Source organism: Cydia splendana, chromosome 2, assembly GCF_910591565.1.
Source record: "Cydia splendana chromosome 2, ilCydSple1.2, whole genome shotgun sequence".
In the NCBI taxonomy this organism is placed as follows: Eukaryota; Metazoa; Arthropoda; class Insecta; order Lepidoptera; family Tortricidae; genus Cydia; species Cydia splendana.
The window spans coordinates 284372-308079 of record NC_085961.1 but is presented as its reverse complement, the minus strand read 5'-3'; the positions used below and the strand labels follow the sequence as shown (position 1 = coordinate 308079).

The 23708-nt window shown below is 39.5% G+C and overlaps 1 protein-coding gene across 1 annotated transcript; it reads left to right on the top strand.

Annotated features, from left to right (window-relative positions):
* Positions 1-4508: 4508 nt before the first annotated feature.
* LOC134806171 (uncharacterized) lies at positions 4509-21227 on the top strand. The gene is made up of 17 exons (XM_063779463.1): positions 4509-4638; positions 5059-5187; positions 10977-11132; positions 12257-12413; positions 12696-12818; positions 12918-12989; positions 13216-13329; positions 13892-14026; positions 14217-14405; positions 14771-14860; positions 15023-15124; positions 15539-15656; positions 15806-15938; positions 16312-16469; positions 18813-19052; positions 19363-19460; positions 21156-21227. Exons 1-17 carry the CDS (start codon positions 4550-4552, stop codon positions 21225-21227), a joined length of 2175 nt encoding a protein of 724 aa, XP_063635533.1. The 5' UTR covers positions 4509-4549.
* The last annotated feature ends 2481 nt before the right edge of the window (positions 21228-23708 follow it).

Here is a 23708-nt window from a genome sequence, read left to right as displayed (position 1 = left end):
AGAGTATAATAAAATTGTTAGTACCATTAGTCATTAGTCGTAGATCTTATTGAAATAACCTGAAGGTTCATAGTTGGTTACTTATATGTATAAGTTGTTGTGTTGCTATGTCAAACGGGGCCTATATGAGTTCGTTTGGCTCTCGGGCCGTTATTAGTTCGTGGTACAGACTAGTTTATATGAAAGTTAGATTTCCATAGGTAAGTAACTTATAATATATGGTTTATGTCCCGTTGGGCATTTATACAGGCAGGCCATTTTTGGACAAAGAAAATGTAACAAAAATTTCAACTGAAATTTGCTTCCGTGAACCCAGCCAGGAGGTTGAGAAATTAATAGCCTGCAAAGATTCTCGACTGAAATTTACAGGAGTTTAAAGGATTGGTAATCGGCAAAACGCATATGACATTTCCGGATTAGTAGGCGTCCAAAGGCAAGGGTAACTGCTTACAATTACGAACTGAGCAGTGGTATAAAAAGTTAGAAAATTCCATACAAGTGTTCCTCTTACCCAACCTGGGGGCCTAGATAAGATGACAATAACTGATGTTAGAGAACCCTAACCGGAACATATTGTAAATCATGCATGGAAATAGTCACGTGTGTTTTCGTAGCATCTGTCATCTCGAAACATTTTTGTTTTCATTTGGCGTTGGTCGATGTCATCTTGGATGGGTAACCTAATCTTAAGCAATATAAGATGGTGATGAACTGCAGCCAGTTATTCAGTGAGATACGAGGGCACCTCAAATGTCATAAAAAGGCGATTGTAGTCGATGTTACAAAACGATCGTTTCCCCTTTCACGGCGCCGCCTGCTGCGTGACTGCGCGCGCAGCACTTATACCATTCCAGTAGTACCACACTCACGCTTCAGGCACAGAATACATAATAGGAGGAAAGGACACTTAGATAGATAGATACATGGATAGATAACCCATTTATTAGCTTGCCACAATACACACATTGACAGAAAAAACAGAAACAATAACAATATCAAACTAAAACTAAAATCAGGAACAAGATGTATCAATAAATGTGCTGTGTGCGTTGCAGCAAAACAAAAGGGTTCTGGCTCAGTAATACGCTCCACTCTTTCGGGTGAAGCACAGATATAAAAAACAATAATAATATAAAAATACAAAAATATTTAGAAACTGTGTATATTAAATAATAATCATTGTCTTAGTAGGTACCTACGGATTGTGTAAAAGTGTGGTGCCTGTTAGTGTATAGTATATGATATCAGATGAGGAATAGAAAACTTACTACAGCATTTTACTACAAAACCGAAGTTTGACAGCAATTCAGGGACGAATCATGCTGTCCCTTTCTAATATATAGCACTATCCCTTTCGGCTCATTCATTATCAAAAATCAAATCATTATCTTATGTGTCTGTGGCCGTGCACGCAAAGGGACGTCAAGTTGTGTCAACCCTAATAATTGCTCAGAGCAATGCTGAGCCGAACGGAGCCGCGAATTCCCGAAAGGAGGAGTGTCCCCCCCACTGCTTTAGGCTTTTACACTGTCTTCAGAATATGTTTTAAAATACAGAAACTAAAAGGTGGGTGAAGTATGAAGTATCAGTTTGCCGTTTCAAATTATTTCTGTCTTTTCCTAGTTATTCTTTGCAAGGACTGTTGTCGTGTAGTCGTCTGGGTTGGTACCTAATGTTGGTATCCCTTCTTCCTCATCTCGTCGGTAGTGGAAAGCCACTTTTGTTTTTAACAACCTCGGTCAAGTATGCGGCCCGCCTGTTGGAAAACTGTTTTTAAACACTGATCGAGTGCTCCACTAAACGGGTTGTCATTTAAAACCGTGATTGCTGCACCCTAATAAAAACCAAAACATTTATTTTACATTTAAAATAATTTCAACCAACTTTCGATAATAAACAAAAACATTTCCTCGTACCTACTACATATATAAAATAAAATGAAAGCGCTGTCCCCGGCACGCTGCTCCAGCATGTTTGCGCGCCGCTTCGCACCTCGCGCGCTAAAAGCACGGAGCTACCTGCGAGAAATCAGAGCACACGTGTACATAATACCATACCTAGTACCTACCTACCTTTTATACGAGTTTCAAAAGTGGTTCATACATTCTGAGATAGTTTTGAGTTTGGGATATTAGGTATATAGTCTTCACGCTGGATATAGCTTCCTAGCCTGCCTAGGTTTCTTCATATTTTATTTTTTCGAAGCTGCTGAAATATACGAGTAGTTAACTAGGTACAAACCTCTATATACCCGCGACTTCGTTCGCGTAGAAGTCGATTTACACTTTCAAGTCTTTCAACCCAATTTTCATTCTAGTAAGGGTTGAAATATAAAAAATCCTTCCCTAGTAGAGATTTACAACATTAAAACAATGCGTTGTCTATCAGTAGGTATACAAACCGACTGATTTATTGAATATATTTTGATAACTTCCGAAAAACTCATTGAAAAGTACAAACCTATAGGCATTGGCACGATTCAACACTAACCCAATCACTACACTTACTTACAGATACCTACTTAATGATTAATCACGCCGGCTTTCTAGCTATTCATTACCCATCCATAGCTCTTCACGACACGACTAACCTCAGAATACCATCGTTGACACTATGAACTGCCTGGTTATAACCCTTATAACCACTACATAAAGTCTACGAATGGTTAAATTGGGCTGTTGGTTGTATAGCAAATTGCGGGCATCTATTCTCTGTCATACTAATTACGCTTTAATTGGAGGAAAAGAGAAAGATGCCCGCAACTTTCGAACTTCGGTGTTCGCGGCAGGCCCTCAGCTCCTTTCTTGCAGAGCTCCACCTACGCTGGTTCTTTCGTTACAGTATCCAGTTTAATAAGAGCTGTCAGGTGTTAAGTAGTGGAGCACAAGAGAGGTCAAGGCAAGGTGGTGGTGACGTCATAATGGCGGTGTCATGTCCGTGGTCCCATGGGATTTGGAAGTGCAGAGGTGTCGGGGTAGTAATGAATAGGGGTTGTGATTATTTATCTTAGATTATTTGTAGTGCTTAACTATAGGTAGGTAGGGAACAAATACCTAAGATGAAAATATTATGAGACGGGTTCTTCTATTTTTCAGCACTTAATGTATAATTATTTCATAGTCTAACCTGTGCCCCACATACCTAAATAAAAATATTTATGATAAAATTTACTTTTAGGTAGGTACTTAATGCCGTTATGTCAACACTATTTTAAATTTTAAATCCCTATTTGTTATCTGTGTAGGTAAGTTCTTATTTAAAATTAAATTATAAAGTATTCTGTCCATGTTCTTCAATTATCACTATTATCAGGCTAACCTTCAAAAAACTTCCGTTACAAATACTCACGCATACTTCAGTTTTAGATTAGAAAAGCGTATCTTCTAGTTATAAGTACGATTTCAACACTTGCTTATGTGCGCACTTACCTACGTTTTAACCATAACATGTGATTAATAACTGAAACAAGTAAAATTATTTAAATATTACCCTAAAATGATCGAAAGGTATACAGTTGCAAATTCTACCGTTATTAATCTAACCGACAAGACTAAGTATATACTATACCTTATAGCTTATTACTACAATTGGTGTTAATAAAATATCTTCATATTCGTTTATTCTCTGCACTAAATAACGTCGTATCCACATTATCCCCTATTCCTCAGAGACAGCGCACTTCATTTGCCAGACAGACAGACGGACGGACACGGAAACTTCATTAGGGCTCGGGGCTCGGCGGGGGTAGGTACGAGTGATCTGTTTGTGTTCTAATGCGTTTACTGTGAGAAATATGGGCTTGATTCCTACCTAGGTACATAGATTTTAAGACATAATAGTTATCCAGAGTAGGTAAGTTTATGAAATATATTTTACGAATACATACGAGTTGAACTAGGTATGATTGTAAGAGCAGTTATTCGGCGAAACTTATTTTGCCAAAATTAATTATTTCCCCATAAATAATATTATTATTATTATATCTGATAATATGTATTGATCGAAATCAACGATTACGAAATTCATATGGCGCGAAATATAGGCCATAGAAAAATCTTAATTTTGGAGTCACACTTCGAACTTCAAGATACGTCCAAGTACGTCAATAAAAACGTTTCATCAGAGGACGGTCCTTATGCTTTGTCTGTAATAAAGACGTTTCTATCAGAATTTCAGGTGGAAACGTCCTTATTGCACTTGAAGCATAGGACCCTACTGTTTTTGAAAGCCACATAATGTTAACATTCAATTGTTAAATAACGTTCGTATTGCCATCTGCCGTCAACGAAAGTACATTTCAACCAATGAAACACTTCTCAACCCACTTGAAGTTATAGCAGTCTTGCTACTTGCCGATAGATGGCGTTGTTTTTAAACATGATGATAACTAACTAGTATATCCCTTATTTTAGTTCCATTTGACCGAGAAAAGTTCCTCTACTTGCCGACAGATGGCACTGTTATTAAAAATGGTGGCGACCACTGGAGGTGACTTCGATATCGACCAAACTCGGTCACAGTATTTGTAAACTTTGTTTTGATGTAAAAAATGTCCGAAGTGTTTATATATGATGATTATTCTGAGGGAGGAGTGAAGAGTGGCTCACTGAAGAGCGAATCTGAGGACAGTTTACTTGAGTAAGTATCTACCTGCGTGGTTAGTTCAGATTCCGATTTACTAACAATAAGTTATAAGTAACAAGTGGTGTACGGTTCTGGTTCAAATAGTTATTTGATTTATTTGGACTTAGGACTTACCTAGGTTAAGACTTTAATTTTAAGTCTACACAGTAAAGAGTCCTATTACTTCTATTTGTACTTCCCATTCAAAATATTTAAAGGACACTCCATTTTCTGGAGATTAACAATCTTTATTTTATCTGTTTTCGAGTAATTATTGCCCCCAATCCGAATTGGGCCAGCGTGGGGACTATAGCCCAAGCCCTCTAGCGAGTGAGGGAGGCCTGTGCCCAGCAGTGGGACGTATATAGGGTGAATGATGATGATGATGAGTAATTATTGCATATGTAAAGGTTTTGGTGATCATTTTAATTTCAGTGAAGATTCAGAGCCAGGGTCTGCACTAGCGCGTCAGCTGCTGGACGCCCTGACGCCGGCCGCGCTGAGCAAACTGCGCCGCGCTTTCCGCAAGACCAAGGAAAACTCGCGCTCGCAGGACATTGACAGGTGCCTTCTACAACTTCTACATTCTGCTGTTCACCCGCCCCCTCCCTTACTCCCTTAAATCAGCAACGTCCAAAATACTGGACATGGCCTTTGACCCTCTTTTTGTATTTTTTCTTAAGGCGTGCTTTTCCCGTACGAGCTAAGCGAACCAGTTTTTTGAATCCATCGGAAATATAAGAAACAATGTTTTAAAATTGTGAAAAAAATATATCTTATACTTAAGGATCTGGCAGATATGTTTTGGATCTCAAAAACATGATTAGATAAACTTTGCTCGATAGAAAAAAATTCCAAAGTTACGCCTTTTTTTAACAATAAATCAATCTCAGAGCTCCAATACAAACTTTTTTGACTTGTTTTTTACATAAATGTATAGGTAATAAGATAATCTAGATGATTTGGATCACTTTGTCTCGGTAACATCATTAAAATAATTTCTATGTTTCAATACCTACTAAATCCGCAACCGCCATCACTCGCGAACGCACTTACGCCCTCTTCAGTCGCGCGGCAGCGCTTGTAGAGGACGGACCTGCGTCAGTATGTTCCGCGCGGTCACGTGATTTTATCATTTACAAACAATGGGAAACAAAGCATATGAAACGTAAGAAAAAGTCACTAAGTGCTATAAAAACACACTTTCTGATAACAGAAGCATCTAATACTTTACGAGGTGCTTGAAAGCGCCTAGCTTTCCTACATCAACAGTTAAAATATTTCAGTATTTTCACTAGGTCAGCAACCAATTTCAATGTAGGTAAATAATATTATATTCCTAGATAATATAATGGTGAGTATGTAAGTATGATATATTTACAGTATTTCACCTTTACTGATACACCTACGTCCGATCTGCAAAATGATTATATTCCTTCGTGCTCTTTGACTCCTTTGAAAATCAGAAATTATTTATTTGGATTGATACAGTATGGGGATGTTACAATATATGTATAGTGTTACGCTTTTAGTATGAGGGTGCCGAAGGCGCCCGGCTTTGGATCGCATGCAACGCGCCACGCCCGTCAAGCGTGCAAATTCATCATCATTATCATAAATTTAAATAAATATAAAATGTCAAATTGAAATAATTGAAAAAATTACCCTAATAGGCATATCGCAATACAATTATTTAAGAACTAAATACATATCACTAATTTTAATATTTGACCACGGTCGACATGAATTAAATATAATTGAGAGTTCAAGGTGCCTACAGGCAGTTCATCTTGCGCTTGGTTGTATTAGTCTTGTTCGAGAAACTGAACACGGTGAAAAATAGAGAAAATACTCCTAAAAATACGTGTGATACCTCATTAGATTCGTCATAATGCCTAGAAAAATGCATTCGAAGCGTGTAGTAGCACACACAAAATATCAAAAGTTATAAGCAAAAAAAGGGGGAAAAAGTAGAGATCTTTAATTTCCCCAATATCTCAAAAAGTATTCATATTACGGTGCGAGATGGGTGGGGGGTGCTCGACCAAATGTCATAGAGGGCCCCAAGACAAAACAAACTGCATTTAAAATTTTTCAAAATGGGCGACTTTATTTTTTATTTTTTTCAAGTTAGTCCGAGCGCGCTGAGATTTGGCATGGCGGCGGACACGGGCCAAATTCAAATTTCCAAGTAGGTTAGGCGAGCCCGAAGGGCGAGCTTCAGGCTGGGAGGCCGAAGGCCGACCCCGCGGAGGGCCGTCAGGCCCGGAGCTTTATCTCGAATGTCCAAGCATCCTCCCCCCCAGTAATTTTGGGCGAGGCCGAAGGCCGAGCTGCGGGAATGACGAACAAAGCAAAATCCTATACAAAAAGTGTGTTAAGCGAGCCCGAAGGGCGAGCTTCAGGCAGGCCGACCCCAGTGGATGGCCGAAGGCCCGGAGCCTCCACCCCGACTCCCAAAACGCGAGGCCGAAGGCCGAGCTGCGTGAATGCAGTTCCTCCAAACGTCCTACAAAGTCAACTTTCTTGATAAGCGGAGCCGGCGGGCCGAAGGCCCGACGGCGAAGCGTCAAGGCTCGCGAAGGCCGAAGGCCGAGCTCCGCGTTGGGCCGAAGGCCCGAAGCGTCACACGTGAGGAGGAAGTTGGAGCTGAAACACGACCCAATAGGAAAAGTTACGATTTCCCAAGCACGCGAGGCCGAAGGCCGAGCTGCGGGAATGAAGTTCTCGCATGCGGATCTTTTCTTTCTATCAAAAGTACAACTTTATTTATTTCTCCCTTTGGAAAACAAACTACTACACAACAATAACAACAGCAGGAATGGACTGCTACCAACAATGTGGGTTAGGTTAGGTTAGAACTGCGACCCTCACAGGAACAGACTGCTACCAGAAAAGTGGGTTAGGTTAGGTTAGAAATGCGACCCTCACAGAAACGGACTGCTACCAGAAAAGTGGGTTAGGTTAGGTTAGAACTGCGACCCTCACAGGAACGGACTGCTACTAGAAAAGTGGGTTAGGTTAGGTTAGAACTGCGAACCCTACAGAAACGGACTGCTACCAGAAAAGTGGGTTAGGTTAATAGTTACAACAGCACAAACAACAGCAACAACAACACGTCAACAACAGCACCAACAGCAAACAACACGCGTACCGCGGGGCCCTCGGGCCCCGCGCACAGGGCAAAATCTAGTTAATATTATTAAAGAGGAGGATATTTCCAATACAACATTATATACTTGCAGGACTGTATCTCCATTATTTATACTTTTTATTCAACGCTGAACACAGTCCTCCACGCCTCATTTTCGGCGTGAAAAAGCGATTACGTAACATTCAATATAATTTTAAAGGTATTAAATATTCATTAAAAATTTAAAAAAAATTATGGTGTATTTAAAACATGTCAACAAATGTACTACTTGTAGAAATTTATCTTAAAGTTATTTAGGCAATTGTTAATTAACAAAATTTTCTCAAATTTCCTTCTTTATTGAAAACGAAAAAAAATTTATAAATAACTATCGTAAAATTTTGTCGCTCTTCTCATATAAATGCTTAATAAGATCATATTATAAAAAAATTAATACGTTTTAAGACGCTATTTTGGGTTTTACACATTATTACGCGATCAAGATCATAAAAAAAAACATTTAATAAACTTTACTAAATCAGATTATTTGTGAAGGGTGCGGAATACGGGGTGTGATTACGGGGAGTTCAAAATAAGGCGGGTATAAGACAATTTTTTTTAATATTTTGTGTTATTCAGTCAGTTACGTGGTCTTTCACTATCGGCCTCATCTGAGAATTCAAAGTCGCTCAACGAGCTATGGAGAGGGCTATGCTCGGAGTTTCTCTGCGTGATCAAATCAGAAATGAGGAGATCCGTAGAGGAACTAAAGTCACCGACATATACTGTGTGCATATTTATTTGCGTTATTTGACATCTGTCACTCACAACAGCAATACAACGTAAAATGTCTCGCACATCGAAATCACAAAGGTAAACAATTGCACTACGAACGTTTACGTTCTACGTCTTTTTTTTAATTTTAGGGCTAGCCGGACACCACCTTTATGAATCGGTAGTCGTCTAAGTAAATCGATATGAATTTTTCATTTTTCTTTTAATAAAAATAAGGAAAAGGTGGATAATCAACTGTAAATATGGATATATTTATCGTCACCTAACAGGCAACAAAATTGACACAGAAATAACATAAATAAACTTTAAAATAGATCCCCAGTTAGTTTAGATTTTGACGATGGGTGCGACCTACCCGGTCGGTGTATTATATGCCTAGCGCGAAAACCATATAATTCTAGCTTTATTGAAATCGCAAATAAAAATTCATTATACGTCACAATTCGATACCTCAGTCTAGGTGCCATCCAATCGTAATCGCTTGCTGTGACTATCGATTTGGGTTAGTTACATCTCTATACTGCCCTCTTAAGCTAAAAAGCCGTATTTGCATTCAGTTTTCATACAAATTGACTGCAAATACGGCTTTTTAGCTTAGGAGGGCAGTATACAGGATGTCCAGTAATTAATGGACAACCTTCTAACCATCGACAGGGCAGCTTAGGCTGGTCCAGAAAATGCACTTATAGGTCTAGTAAAAGTTTCGTGGTTTTCGAGATAATCGCACTTTTGTCTTTTTTACTAGTTAGCACCATACTTCACTTTAAACACCATCTAGGCCATATCTTTATTTGTAGAAATGTAAATAGCATGTGTGATACCATTTTAGAATCAGTATTAGATAAACTATTTTTAAGAAAGTTGGCCACTCTGTTCTCCATACATTTTTTTTTTCACCACAAGCGACCAGACTTCTTGAAAATGTTATATATATATATATATATAACATTTTCATTTTTCGACACCATCGGCCATCTTCGGCAGAGAAGATGGCCGATGGTGTCGAAAAGTGCTCGAGTGGAGACCACGGACTAGCAAGCGCAGCGTAGGACGTCCACCCACAAGATGGACAGACGACCTTGTTAAGGCCGTCGGAAGACGCTGGATGCGGGTCGCTTCCGACCGGAATGGAGGTCCAAGGGGAAGGCCTATGTTCAGCAGTGGACGTCTTATGGCTGAGATGATGATGATGAGTCAGTTACAACTTAATTAAAAAAATATATATATAATGTACTTAATAAAATGTAGGTACCATCGGTGCGCGAGTTTGACTCGCACTTAATTGAATTATTTTCTTGAAAACATTGTTTCGTTAAAATTGTGTAATCATTAAAGTAGGTATAAAGTCGATAGGTATTGTAAACAATAATTTATTAAGTTAGGCAACAAAAGTATTGGAAATTGTGATAATGAGACCCACCAAAAACATTTTCATGTAAAATGTTGCCAAGAAGAAACCATAAGGCTTGCACTGACAAAAAGTTATCAGAAATTTACTTTGAAACTGTTTTTTTTTTTTGTTTTTAGAGCTTATAAATAAGTACTACTGATCAGTAACAACGTTTTAATTTCACGGCAGCGTTATTGAGTTAAAGGAATCTGTAAAGTAAAATTATTGATTAAGGTTAATAACCTTTATAAATAGAACCCTTAATTGACCGTCTCCTTTAAAATTGTTACTTTCCTTTAGGTACTTTAACTCGAACACGCTGCCATGAAATTAAAACGTTCTTTACTGATCAATAATAAGTACACATGTCTATATAAAAATAATAATTCTACATGAAATGATCAGAAATACGTAATGCAAAAAATACATACGTACATGTACAATAAAAACTCTAAAACGTGACCATTTCCCGGTCTAGTTAAAATACTGCCATCATAAGATCATTATACTGTGACCCGTCTGCTATGTTTACCGTGCGCGGCGCGCGCTCACGATCTCGGCGAGCGGGTCGCGGGACGCGCGGGCGGGGCTTCACGGTTTGCCGCGCACCTCACCCCCTCAGATTCGTTGATGAGTCGAATCATATCGCCTTAACCAGAATCATTGATACCAGTTAATACTATTGAGCGCCGAAGAGGTTTGAACTTGAATTCACAACCCTCTGTGTTTGTCGTCGATATAAGGGAAAATTACACTCCCTTAAACCCCCATCATATTCCCTATCGCTTAAAGGATGAATTCGGGGATAAAAAGTATTCTACAATTTGCCAGATTACAAATTATTTGCGTTCCTACGACGGAGGAACAAACATTCAAGTCGAAGGACTAGGTGTCCCAACTTACATAAGGTTTTACTTAAGAAAAATCTTCTAGTACTTACCTACAAAAGACGGACTTAATGCCATAAGGCATTTTTTTTCAGTGAACCGCAAAGAGTCCTTCAGAGCATAATTAATATTTATGCTTCTTCTGCAGACGCGTGGAGGAGGTGATGCGGCTAGCAGCAGCAGAGGAAGGCATCGAGTTCGCCCCCGCACCCCCTCACACCTCGCTCGTACTTTCCCTTGACAGGGAGGGGTTTATCCAGTCTATTAACAATATCTTTGGTACTTCATTACTTATCATTACCATGTAAGAGGCATCGAGTCCACCCCCGCACCTCGCACACCTCACTTGCGCTCTTGCTCGATCGGGGGAATACACGCTATTAACAATATCTTTGGTACACCTTCCTTTAAAACTTATCTTCATTGCGACAACTGTCGATGCTATACATTATTACATAGAAACATGTAATTTCGGCATATAAAAAATTACAATACATATGTATAGGTACATATGTAGTATCTTCTAAGTAATTTGTATTTATGAATGTGAACTAGAACAACCACCGCTTCGTAATGAAAAACCTTTACTCCGAGAAGATAGCATAGCCGGCTACTTAATAAACTCAATGGGGTCCATTTTGTTCCTGAAAAATAACTGTCTTGTCTCATTTCGGCTAATTTGGCGTTAACCCTGGCGTCTAGTGCTTATCGCGCGAGATGACTGTACCTACTGTTTCGTGGCTACCTATGTAAAGTCATATATTGGATGTGGAATGTTGGAATGACGAGAAATCATTCTTCTCGTCATTCAAACCGATCGACCTGCTTATGTAAGACAATGTTTTTGAAGTGAAAACTTCTTTAGCGGCGCTGGGCACTTTTTGAGGTGGGGAATAAAAGATAAACTCGAGACAGCGTAACGCGATCACGTGACCGTAACGTTTAGATGGCCACTCATTTAGATGGCATTTAAATCAATACAGAAAAACTCAATGACATTACATGAAAAAGGTTCTAATCTTGTACGGGTTGAAATACGAGGATCTCACACAGTTACATTCTAACTTAATCACTCATTATATCACTCAATTATAATTCAATAAAGCAAATCGCTAATAAAAGTGAACTCTAGTACTGGTGAATAAAACTCAAAATATCATGACCAAATATATTTAGATGCGAGGTCTCCAAGGTAACTTTACAATTTCTCTTCGAATTTTAAACAATTAACGCTACAAATTTGAATTTCGAATTTTAAACAAGCTCACTGACCAGCAATTTCGGAACTAAAATTTTTCAATAGAAAGGAGGATGGGTCAATTATACATAGTGCTGCAGACATTTTGGACTAGTCATTGAGTTTTCACTTCTGTCGGCACTCCCGGAGTGCAACCCGTTGTTTTTTTTTGTTAATCCAGGACAGCACAGATATGAGCCGCACGCGAACGCATTGTTCAATTCGTTGGACGCCTGGGGCGCCGGCCGCGTCTGGTGGCGCCAGCTTTTGGCGCGTCTGTTGGTCACGGCACCACCCAGATTTACGCCGCTGAAGGACATCACTGTCAAAAAGCTGCAACATTGCAAGGTAACATAAATCGAGATTCTGAATTTCTCTGTTCCGCACGTGCCAGCTTTTGCGCGTTTGCTGATCGCAACACCAGCGAGATGAAGGATGTTAAGAATTATATTGTCTTTCCAACTTTTTTTAATTAATGACCACATCCCTTTTCTTTATTACAGGTGCAGACTGTAATGTTTCTTTTTTCTCTCACTTATATATATTCTCTTCAAAGCTTAGCTTATAAAAGTGTTCCTGTGTTATACTCATACAATACAGGTCTGATCAGAATACTTTATCTTCTTTCAGCGCGAAACTATAGTGAAGTTGGTGGGCATCGAGACGAGTGTGTCATTTTGTTATGCTGCGGTATCACGAGGCGGACGCGTTGGCTTGTATGACGGTCGACTCAAGCTGCTGCACTCCTACGAGGTATTTGTCATATCAGCCGAGAGACTGTTGTACATAGGCTTCTATAAAGGATCAGTTTTTCAACAAACTGATAGTTCCTATCCGTTCTATTTTACACAGGTGTTCTACGATCGAACCGGAGTGCGCAAACGCGTCAAAAACTGCTGGATAACCGACGCTATCTACATGAGCGTAAGTCTACCATTAAATAACTTCTGACTTATATTCAATAATCACAACTCGCCTCGGAAATTTTGAAGCCCTGTCTCGCCTGAGCTGATTCTTTTTCTTCCTTAGCTTCTGCTAAACTGTCCCTTAACTTGTCTCGCGCGCCGAAAATTAACGGTCGATGCTAACAATTATTCGTGGATTAATTAAATAGGTTATAAATGAATTAATTAATTTGCCCATCTTACAGGACTCTCTCAGCTTCCTTCTCGCCGCCTCCGACCGCAGCCTCGCGGTCTACGATGCGTCCACTCTCGCGCATGCTCTTCGATACTGCATTACGGGATTACCGCATATCGCTACGGTAAGCCCGTCATAGATAATCATCACCAACCTACATCCGTTCCAGCTAGTTTTCTCAGAATATTTTCTGTAGCAATGATCAAAATAAAGAAGAGTATACCTACTATAATAATACCTCGTACATTAGTTTCTTGAAAGTTATTGGTACGAGAAGGGTTTCGAAACATCTTTCAATTTGAAAGCCTATTACAATTATTTCCATTGAGTATATTCAGGTGAAAAGTAAAAGTAATAGTTTTTATGCTTAGGATCCGTATAAATTATGATGTCAGTAGAATGGTCTCATTTTGTTAAGGTTGACAAAATGAGACCATTCTACAAACATTGTATAAAGTGAGCCGATCTCTCGAACAAGTTTGAACAAGATCGGCTCACTTTATATTTCGTCAACTGTACCAATGCGTTATGCGTTATTGGATAGGTCATATAATAATATAACATTTGCTCGCTTAAACCTCTCACCCCGATTTCAGATCTTGCATAACTTAAACATTAACAAGCACAAGTAAAATAATTTAACAAACAATGCCTTCTTGAAAGTCATTGGAAGTTTTATTTTACAGTGCGTTGCGTACTTACCATCTTCCATGTCTTCGTACGCTGAGCTCGGTCTGGGCACGGCGCGCGGCGACATCGTGCGCGTGCGACTCCGACACGCACTGCCCGCCGCTGACACCGCCACCATCTACTTCTGGAGGGTACACATGACTAACACATCTGAAGACGTCTAAAGACCAGTGCTATCAAATGTTAAAGATGACAACTTTTAAGAAAAGTTCTAGAATTTTCTCTAGCTTCACATACTTCTAGCGAGTACCGTACCTATATTTTTGTCATTTTAAAACATACATTGGTTGGTCAGACTATATTATCCAAAATATTGCTTAGGAGCTGTCATCCTCACCCCACACCAGCTACATCAGCATTACAACATGGCGACGGGTCCACTCACGCGCCGTGCGACGTATCGGTTATTCTGGGAACGTCGTGTGGTCCTGCTCACACGACAGTGATGTGAGCGTGAGGGCACGCCATATGCCAGGGAAACTTGACGACTATGTGTTTAAAGTGCAGAGGGTGAATACCTACTTTTAATAGACCTAGGCATAGTCAATCATCCATTGAAAGTGTAGTTTGAATTAGAATAGAATAGAATAGATTTATTGGTAAGCACAAACAATCGAGACAATACATAATATAAAAGAAAACACAAAATAAGATTAAAGTGCCACGAAATGGCCCTATCTCAGCATGTTGCTGGTGGCTAGGCTAGGCTGGTATTAGGTAATTCGTTTGAATTTGCTACGATGACTTCTACTCGAGAGGTACTTTTCGTTTGTTTGGTAGTTATGCATTAAGTTAATTTTTGCGCTTGTTTCTGGATGAGTTTTTGATGTCTCAAAGTAAATGTTTTCTTTCAATGTTCCATCATTTGTGGACAGGGTGTGAGCTGCTTCCACGTGGTGCCCGCCTTGCACATGCTGGCAACAGGCAGTGCTGACGGAACAGTCCGTCTCTGGGATATCACGCAGGTAGCATCAGCCGTAAAAGTGCATGGCGACTTTATCAATGAATTAATTCATAATTTTACCATGCAATTTCGCATTACACAGAGCACTCACTAGTCTCATTCTCAATTCGCAACACTCACTCTTTTGTTGTGTCGTATAATTCAGTGTTATGTTGTGTTGCAGTCCAGCCCATTCGCGAAGCTCCCAACACCAGGGCGCGCAGCTGTGTTGGACGTGAAAGTCATCGCAGACATGGAGGTGGTCATCGCATTCTGTAGTAACTGCGTAAGTTACATTCCAATTTGATTGTGTTAAGTTTTGATATGTCCCTATTTGGTGACCTTGTCTTACCGGGGATGTCAGATGTTGTCATTGAGATACATGCCTTTATCGTTTAAATTCTCACAATACAATTTATTCTGCAATTCATCGCATGCGGCATATTATTGTACGTTTTTAGCCATATTTTAAGCAAATTTAACTACCTGCAAGGCCTTTACCACAATCGGTAAAAAAATTGTCTGTTAAAATGTTGGAATATTCCAGGGAATAGGCACAATCTTTTAGCGATTTCGAGGTTAGCTTCATAGTTCAGTTTAAGGCTAATGGGACACTCTTTAATAGCTAATTAGATATCTAAACGACATTGCTTCCTTCTTGCCATTGCTGTCGTATAAACATATCAATAAAATGTTCCAGTGGCTGCACATCTGGGACTTGAACGAAGAGAGCCTTCTGCAGACAATAAAGATCAAGTTCCCATTCCTCGGGGTCCTGGGGAAGAAGGTCGAGTTCGGAGCCTACTGCATCCACCCTGGTAATTATGTGGTTATTAATGTTATCTATCTCCAGTTTTTCAGAAATTTAACATACCAGAAAACGCTATGTTTAGTGAAGTTCGAGAACTCTTAATTGATGATCACTATCGACGATGACGATGAAAGCTAATTCTTATCTGCTTTAAAGGTCCCGCACTCAAGAAGACGGTGGCAGCGGAGTCTCCAAGCACCTCTAGAGGGTCTAGCGTGGCGCGCGGCAGCTCCGGGGGCCTGCAACTGTTAGAGGAAGAGCATGAAGAAATCGAGCATAAGAGAGACGTGTAAGATAAGGATAGCAAGAGAACGACTTCGTTTGATTGTAGAGATAATGTTTTTATTGAAGAAAATTCAAATATGGTTCTTTCAGAGGTTTTGTATAATTAAATAGAAATGCTTTGAGCTGTACCATCCGACACCGCGTTTGTTTAGATTGATTATACGAGTAGAGAGTAGGATTATTATGTACCATTTTGTACTGTGGTCGTGTACCGTATCACAACACTCAGGACAAATCGGGCCTGGTAAAGTTAGGTGCACTAATACATTGCAATTACACTTCCCTTGGTTGTTAATGTCTCCGTGTTTATCTCCCAACACCGAAAGTTACTACTTGACAGCTGAAGATTTCCGACTTAAGATCTACTTATCTTCCAGAGAGTACTCCCTGTCTCACCGCGCCGCCATACTTGTGACGTGCTGCGACTGCGTCTGCACTGTCCCCCTGGCAGAACCCGCAGAGCCCCGCCCTCCTCCGGGGGACACTTTGCAAGCCCGCCGTCCGCACGCCTGGGATATTCCCTTGTCATCCATAGGTATTTGCTAATCCAGGAGATATTCTGCGCAATCTTTAGATGTCTCTTCGTCCTTAGATTATCACCTGAAAAAAGGAAAAGCGTACCCCAAGTAGCACAGATTAGCTGTATAGCAGCCGCATAATGAAGTACGAATACGCTTGAAGCTGGAATATAAAAGCTGCATAAGAGCTGTATAAGCGTCTTTTCAGCTTTTATAACTCTTAAATGGGCACAAATTAGGCAGCCTTAAGTTCACATAGCTACTTAAGAGCGTTGTAGCAGCAATTTAACGGAATTATAAGGGGTAACAGGAGTTATAAGAGGTGTATATTGACTGGGTAAGAGACCACCAGTTACCCTTTATTCAGCTAATGTGTCACATGTGCGCCGTAATACCGGGAAAGATTGACGTTGGGCTGAATAAAAGATAATTAATAACATACTTTTACACCTCTGCCTTAAAAATCAGCTATTAAATTTTGTATAGTGACGACGAACGCAGAGGTGAACATATTTATATTGAAGCAAAAACGTTAAGCGCAACGACACCATAAGTCATTTTGTTAAAGTGTTTAGTTAAATGTTTGTACATGATCTTTTATATATTAATGCGAGAAATATGTTTGGGAATGCAAGTTTATTGACATTATATATATACATTATCTAAGAAAATTTCAGTGCGCCACGAAAATAATCAGTATTTATTTAAATTAATGATATAAATAAGCTATGTGTAAAAACTATTTCAGTGGTTTGGACAGAATTATGAGATAAAAAGTTAATAATACGTTATAGGAAGTACTAAACTAATGATTTAGGTTAAGAACTCAGGCACAAAACCTTATTGTTACCCTTAAAAGTTGGAAAAGCAATTTCAATTTTGTAGGTTATATACAATAAAATGGCGGTCAATGTTAAAAAGCAACGTGAACCGTTAAAATTCTTATATGCAGCATACGACTGTTATATATCTGATAAAGATACTTAAGTGAACCACTATAAAGTCCAAGTCGTTATTTCGATACACTAGTGAACCTCTAAACAGTTATAAGGCATCTTGTGAACGTTTTAACAGCCGCTATGCAGACAGTCCCAATGGCAGTATAATAGGCTGCTTAGCGGTAAACATGTTCAGCGCTAAGCCGTATTATGCGCCACATGTGTTCGATTATACATCTATTGGTTTCATAATAGTTCACTCGTTCTCCCTTATAATAAGTCAGCGAAATAAAAGCTGCTTTAGCGGTAAACATGTTCAGCGATAAGCTGTATTATGCGCCCCATGTGTTCCATTATACGTCTATTGGCTTCATAATAGTTCATTCGTGCTTCCTCAAAAAGTCAGAATAATAAAAGCTGCTTAGCGGTAAACATGTTCAGCTATAACCTGTATTATGCGCCCCATGTGTTCCATTTATACGTCTATTGGCTTCATATTAGTTCACTCGTGCTCCCTTAAAAGTCAGCGTAATAAAAGCTGCTTAGCGGTAAACATGTTCAGCGATAAGCTGTATTATGTGCCACGTGTGTTCCATTATACGTCTATTGGCTTCATAATAGTTCATTCGTGCTTCCTTAAAAAGTCAGCGTAATAAAAGCTGCTTAGCGGTAAACACGTTCAGCGATAAGCTGTATTATGTGCCACATGTGTTCCATTATACGTCTATTGGCTTAATATTAGTTCACTCGTGCTCCCTTAAAAGTCAGTGTAATAAAAGCTGCTTAGCGGTAAACATGTTAAGCGACAAGCTGTATTATGTGCCACATGTGTTCCATTATACGTCTATTAGCTTCATAATAGTTCACTTGTGTTCCCTTAATAAGTCAACGTAATAAAAGTCCACAATTACCTCCTTATACAGCACAAGGCGTAATTTTATCCACTAAACAGACCTTATAACGGTTAAAGCATTTGATAACCCTTAAAGCTGTATAGGGTCGTAGCAAATATACCTTTATATCACTCTTTGCGTATTAATGGTAGTTTTCAGAGCCGTAATGCAGCTTTTAATCAGCCCTAAGCTATATAAATATCACTGAGATCTATTATACAGCTGTAGGACCACGAGTGTGCTCTTATAAGTGTCTTAATACGCACAGAGCGTTAGATAGAACTAAAAGTGAGTAGTTATAGAGCTATCTGTGCTACTTGGGACGTGGTGCGAAATTGCTTGGACACATTTGGAATGGAATTCTTTCATGCACTTTTGCAGCTGGGTATATATTGAGAAGGTGGACGGTAAACGATATATGTATAGAGGATGAGATCATAGTAGTAAGTAGTATTAGTCTGATTAGACTTGCTGTACAATGGACAGCAGACTTTGGCCGCCAAGAACTCATTACTTCACATTTTTCCAGCCACTTCTACACCTCGGCGCTACTCTCTGCGTCCTTCACAATTTCTTCAGCCCTCACACACACCACGATCACGGACCCCTGGGCCCCTAGGGGCCCACACGCCGCGGTCTCGGACTCCAAGGCCTCTCGGGGCTCATACCCCACGGTCGCGATCGCGGACGCCATTTGACAAGCTCCCTGAATTGCCTGCGAAGTTACCAATCGAAGATCTTGATCTAGAAACATTGTTGGAAAATGCGGGTGTGTTAACTTTTACTTTATACTTTTTTATTTGGAAATTACCAAAAACTATTAACTCGGCAAACTGCTAGTTTTGTTACAAATGTGTAAGCTGAAGCCTTGTTGTAATAAAATCGAAACCCTCATAAAATCACTTTTAAATGTCGTTTAAAAAGATAAGTAGATATTGTTGTTTCATTAACACTAATTAACTGCATCCCAGTTGCAACTAAAAGTTGGCGTCGAGTTCCCATACGAATTCTAGCTGAGATGCAAATAACGCATTCCGTGTCGACCAAAGAGTTGAATGATTGGCGCTTCATAATTTCAGGCTTACAGGGTATCCTCGAGAAAGATTTCGTGTTGATGAAGGGACTGAAGCACGACTTGAACATGAAACTAGCTGAAATTGAAGCTAACAGGGAAGCAGTAAGTAAAAAAATGTCAATAGAAATATCAGCCGCTATTTTGATAGTGCCCGCCTAGTCTTAATTATTATACCTGTTACTTGCCGAACAGAGCACAATATGTTTGAATCCGAAGATCAATTTAATGCTTTTATCACCGACAGATGGCGTCCGCCGTGGCCGCCGGTGCGCCTTACCTCGCGCTTCGCACCTACGAGATGGAGCCATTAGCACCTGTCGATGAAATGACAGACGCGTATGCACGTGCGATGAGGTACTAAATCTAAATATGTGACGGTCCATGGAAAAAGGTACCTTATGGCGGCCGGCGCTTACGTCGCATAGCGCCGCAATAATATTGGAGCGGCGTTAATAATAGCGTAAGCGCCAACCACCATAAGGTACCTTTACCCGTGGGACGTCACATATGTTTAAATTACATCGAAATAATATTATAAAAATACCTTAAAAAGTCATTGGATTTTTTTTGCAACAATCTTACTTTACTTTTTGCTTGTGTGTCCATTAATTAGTTTTAAGTATACCTAACTCTATATAAGACGAATAAAGTCTAAGAAAAAAACGTGCCTCGGAATTCAAGTCATTCTCGAATAGATGCCGCACACACCTTTAGCCTATCCTCGGCTAGATGGCGTGACGACACCGTTTCATATTTAACCATTTTAACACATAGATATCAGTGAATGAACATGGATCAAAATGATATAAAAATAATAAAATCATTTATAATCATTATGTGTATATGTCGTAGTCAGATCGTATAATCCGCCGTATTACATTATGGCTAGCCGTTTTCAAAAACAGGGGCGTTTTGAAATGCGGCGGTTCGACGATTAGCCGGATTATCATTGCGACACGTTCTTCAATAAGGCGGCCTACGTTTAGCCGCATCGTACTACTATTTTAGATTGTAGAGTGACCAGTTCTTTCGGTCGCCTACGTAACCGGAGTTTGACAAATGTTTGCAATTTAATTTATTTTTACCATGGTCCCACCGCTCTACATGTGTTTCTTTTCCAAAACATTTCCTTCACAACTTAAATAGACGGAGCCCCGCAAGCGGGGCTCCTATTTCTGGGCCGTTTGCCCCTCGGGCATCTGAAGCTACCTAACGAACCTAACCTCCGTCTAGTTAAGTTGCGAAGGAAATGTTTTTTGTAAAGAAACAGTCCGACGAACTTCAGATTTGATGGACACCCCAGCGTTTGTCAGGCAGCGCCACGAGTGTTAAAAATGGGAACTAAAAACTGTCAAAGCGGCGGCTAATGACTCGCTGTATTACATTACGGCTAGCCGTGTTGAAGAACGTATGGCGTCGAATACATTCCGGCGGATTCTCATTCAGCCGCATTCAATCTGGCTAATCGTTAAACCGCCGCATTTCAAAACGCCCCTGTTTTTGAAAACGGCTAGCCGTAATGTAATACGGCGGATTATACGATCCGACTGCGACATATGTATGGACACATTTTTTGATAACTTTATACGTTTTCATTTTGAGTTTTAGTCGTGTGTCGATAGATGGCAGTAAATTTACAGTGACTACAAAATTTACAATGACAGGACCCCTCTATACTATCTATAGATTCTTTTTGCTCTAACGTTACTAATTTTTTAAACTACTGAATTCTGAATAATAGTTATATGTAGCTCCATTGTCATAAATATGTGTATCTAAAAATATTTAGTTTGACAGGTTGTTTCCACCGTCGAGCACGGTGGGCACGCCAACGGGCAGCACAGGTTCGACTCCCCGTCGCGGTCGTAGCCGGTCCAGCACCAATGTCTGAAGAACTTCGGTTGTCAAAAGTTAACGTTTGACGATTCAGTGTTTGGGGCCACAAAGTATACAATATGGTAGCCATCTGTTTCGATTTCGGCTGTCAAACTATTTTCACAGCCGAAACACGGCGACGCGTTATTTTCTTAGACTTCACCTCTCTATTATAATTTATAATGAATAGGTACCTACATGGTGTATGGTAGGCATTGGTAGTGAAAAAAATTGAAGCTGCAAATTTGACAGCTGAAATAATGGTGCTGTTGGTAAGATGCCACACGTTTTCTGTAACCTAACGTTTATTTTGTAAATATTTGTTACTTTTTGGTCTGATTAGCAATGTTGTTATTTTAATTTTTCCGTACATATTGCTTTTACGGGTTTACATAATTTATTATGTTATGAAATAAAATTTAGCATGAGGTGCATTAAAAATCGCGTTTAAACACAAAGTGATCTCTGTTGCTCAGGAGTTCAATGTATAATGTTTTATTATCGTAATTCAGTGACTGATAATAATCTAAAATATATCTTGTATCAATCTAGATAGCACTGTGATAAAGCACTGCCCCATTATTCTAATAAAATTAAGTAGTTATATTTATTACAATTTTCTTTAATTAATTGTAGGTACTTACTCGAATAATCAATAGAAAGAATTAATTAATTAATATTAATTAATAAATTATGCTGCAGTGAGTTCAGGTCCTTCTCCGACAAGCAGCTCGCTGAGTACTGAGCGGACGGACGTGCGTGCCTGAGGTTGGGGAATTTTTGTTGTGCACAAATAGTTATAAAATTTTAATGGCGCGTTATTATATAGACCTATGTTCGTGATTTTTTTCTGTCGAGCGAAAGTTGTTGAATCAGGTTTCGAATTTTAATAGAGAAGGGCCCCTAGCCTCATCTCACGTCCGGCGCTCTGCCACGAAGCCAGGGACGGTAAGCAAATTGCCAAGTGTCGCAAATATGCACTTTTGAAAACTAATTATGAATTTGCGGCACTTGCGATTGAAACTTTCGGTCCTTGGTCGTCAGACACCAAAAAACTAGTAAAAGAAATTTCTACCAAACTAGTCTGGGTGTCTGACGACCTACGAGCTGGCGCATTTTTTGCACAAAAACTCAGCCTCACTGTGCAGAGGGGAAACGTGGCCAGTATGTCCTGGGAACAATGCCTCAGGCTAATTATTTAGGTTTAGACTTATGATAATTCCCTAATTGTGCAATAATGTATGTATTAATAAAAGTTATATTTTTTTTTATACGATCAGTTATTTAAAAAAAAAACCGGCCAAGTGCGAGTCAAACTCGCGTCCCAAGGGTTCCGTACTGCACACATTTTCGACCGAGCGAGCAAAGCGAAGTTCTTACAACTTGGAACACACGGCTGGCTAGGGGCACAGCCCATTTCCATGTTTTTTAACTGATCTATCAGACTAATAGTTACGCAATAATTTTAGTGAATTTGTTCTAAACTAACCTTTTTTTTAATTTAGTTCAAGTATTAAGTTAAACATAGTGCCTGCATTCTTTTTGCGTTAGTTAGGTTAGGTTAGTTACGTTAGTCTGTTATTTCAAGATAACAGATATACGTCTGACACATCAGTTCGGCCTTCTTATTTAGCTACTTAAACCAATTATTTGTTATATGTTTGAGCACTAACCTCCTACAGCTCATCATTCGACCTTATGAGGAGGCGCACCTCTCTCGGATGCTTCAGGCCTTCGGCCCCACGCAAAGCTTGGCCTTCGACCTTCGCACTAGCTGTCCACTCCACATTTCACGTAAACAATTGCGGTTGTGACTTGTGGCCCTGATACAGCCTACCCGCAATTTCTATTCTTAAGTACGACTCACTCTTGACTGCAGACTTCTTATAGGTTTTCCAGTAATCTATAGGTAAAGAACTAGTTTTCGTGCTTTTTTCCAAGATTTACGCCCAGCAGTTACGGAGATAAAGCCCCCTCTCTTATCTGGTCATTTTGCCTATTTTCTTAAATAACTTCTAAATTATTTATTCTAAAATTATATAAATTATAAAATAAATATATTTGAGATCCTTAAAATAAGCCCTTTCATTTTATGTAACACGATATGGTTTGCAAATCTTTGTTTTTTATTTTCTCATTTTGCCCCCAAAAGTACCCCCTATATTTAAAATTCATTTGTGTTCATTACATGTCCGTCTTTGGGTCACAGACTTGCATATGTGTACCAAATTTCAACTTAATTGGTCCAGTAGTTTTGGAGAAAAAGGGCTGTTGCAGACGGACAGACGGACGGACAGACAGACGCACGAGTGATCCTATAAGGGTTCCGTTTTTTCCTTTTGAGGTACGGAACCCTAAAAAGAGAAGGGCCTCAAGATTGTTAGGTATTCATATTTTGGGCAACCGTATTAATGCTAAAAACGCGCTACGATTTTTTAGAAACTGCTGGCAAAACGCACTACACCTTAATTCTTC

What these genes read in the sequence shown, in the direction of transcription:
- LOC134806171 (XM_063779463.1), top strand. Translation starts at nt 4,550, where the DNA reads ATGTCCGAAGTGTTTATATATGATGATTATTCTGAGGGAGGAGTGAAG. An exon ending in CCACCATCTACTTCTGGAGG is followed by an intron (nt 14,027 to 14,216) that starts GTACACATGACT and finishes AATATTGCTTAG; the next exon opens with GAGCTGTCATCCTCACCCCA. An exon ending in TTGAAGCTAACAGGGAAGCA is followed by an intron (nt 19,461 to 21,155) that starts GTAAGTAAAAAA and finishes TTAGTTTGACAG; the next exon opens with GTTGTTTCCACCGTCGAGCA.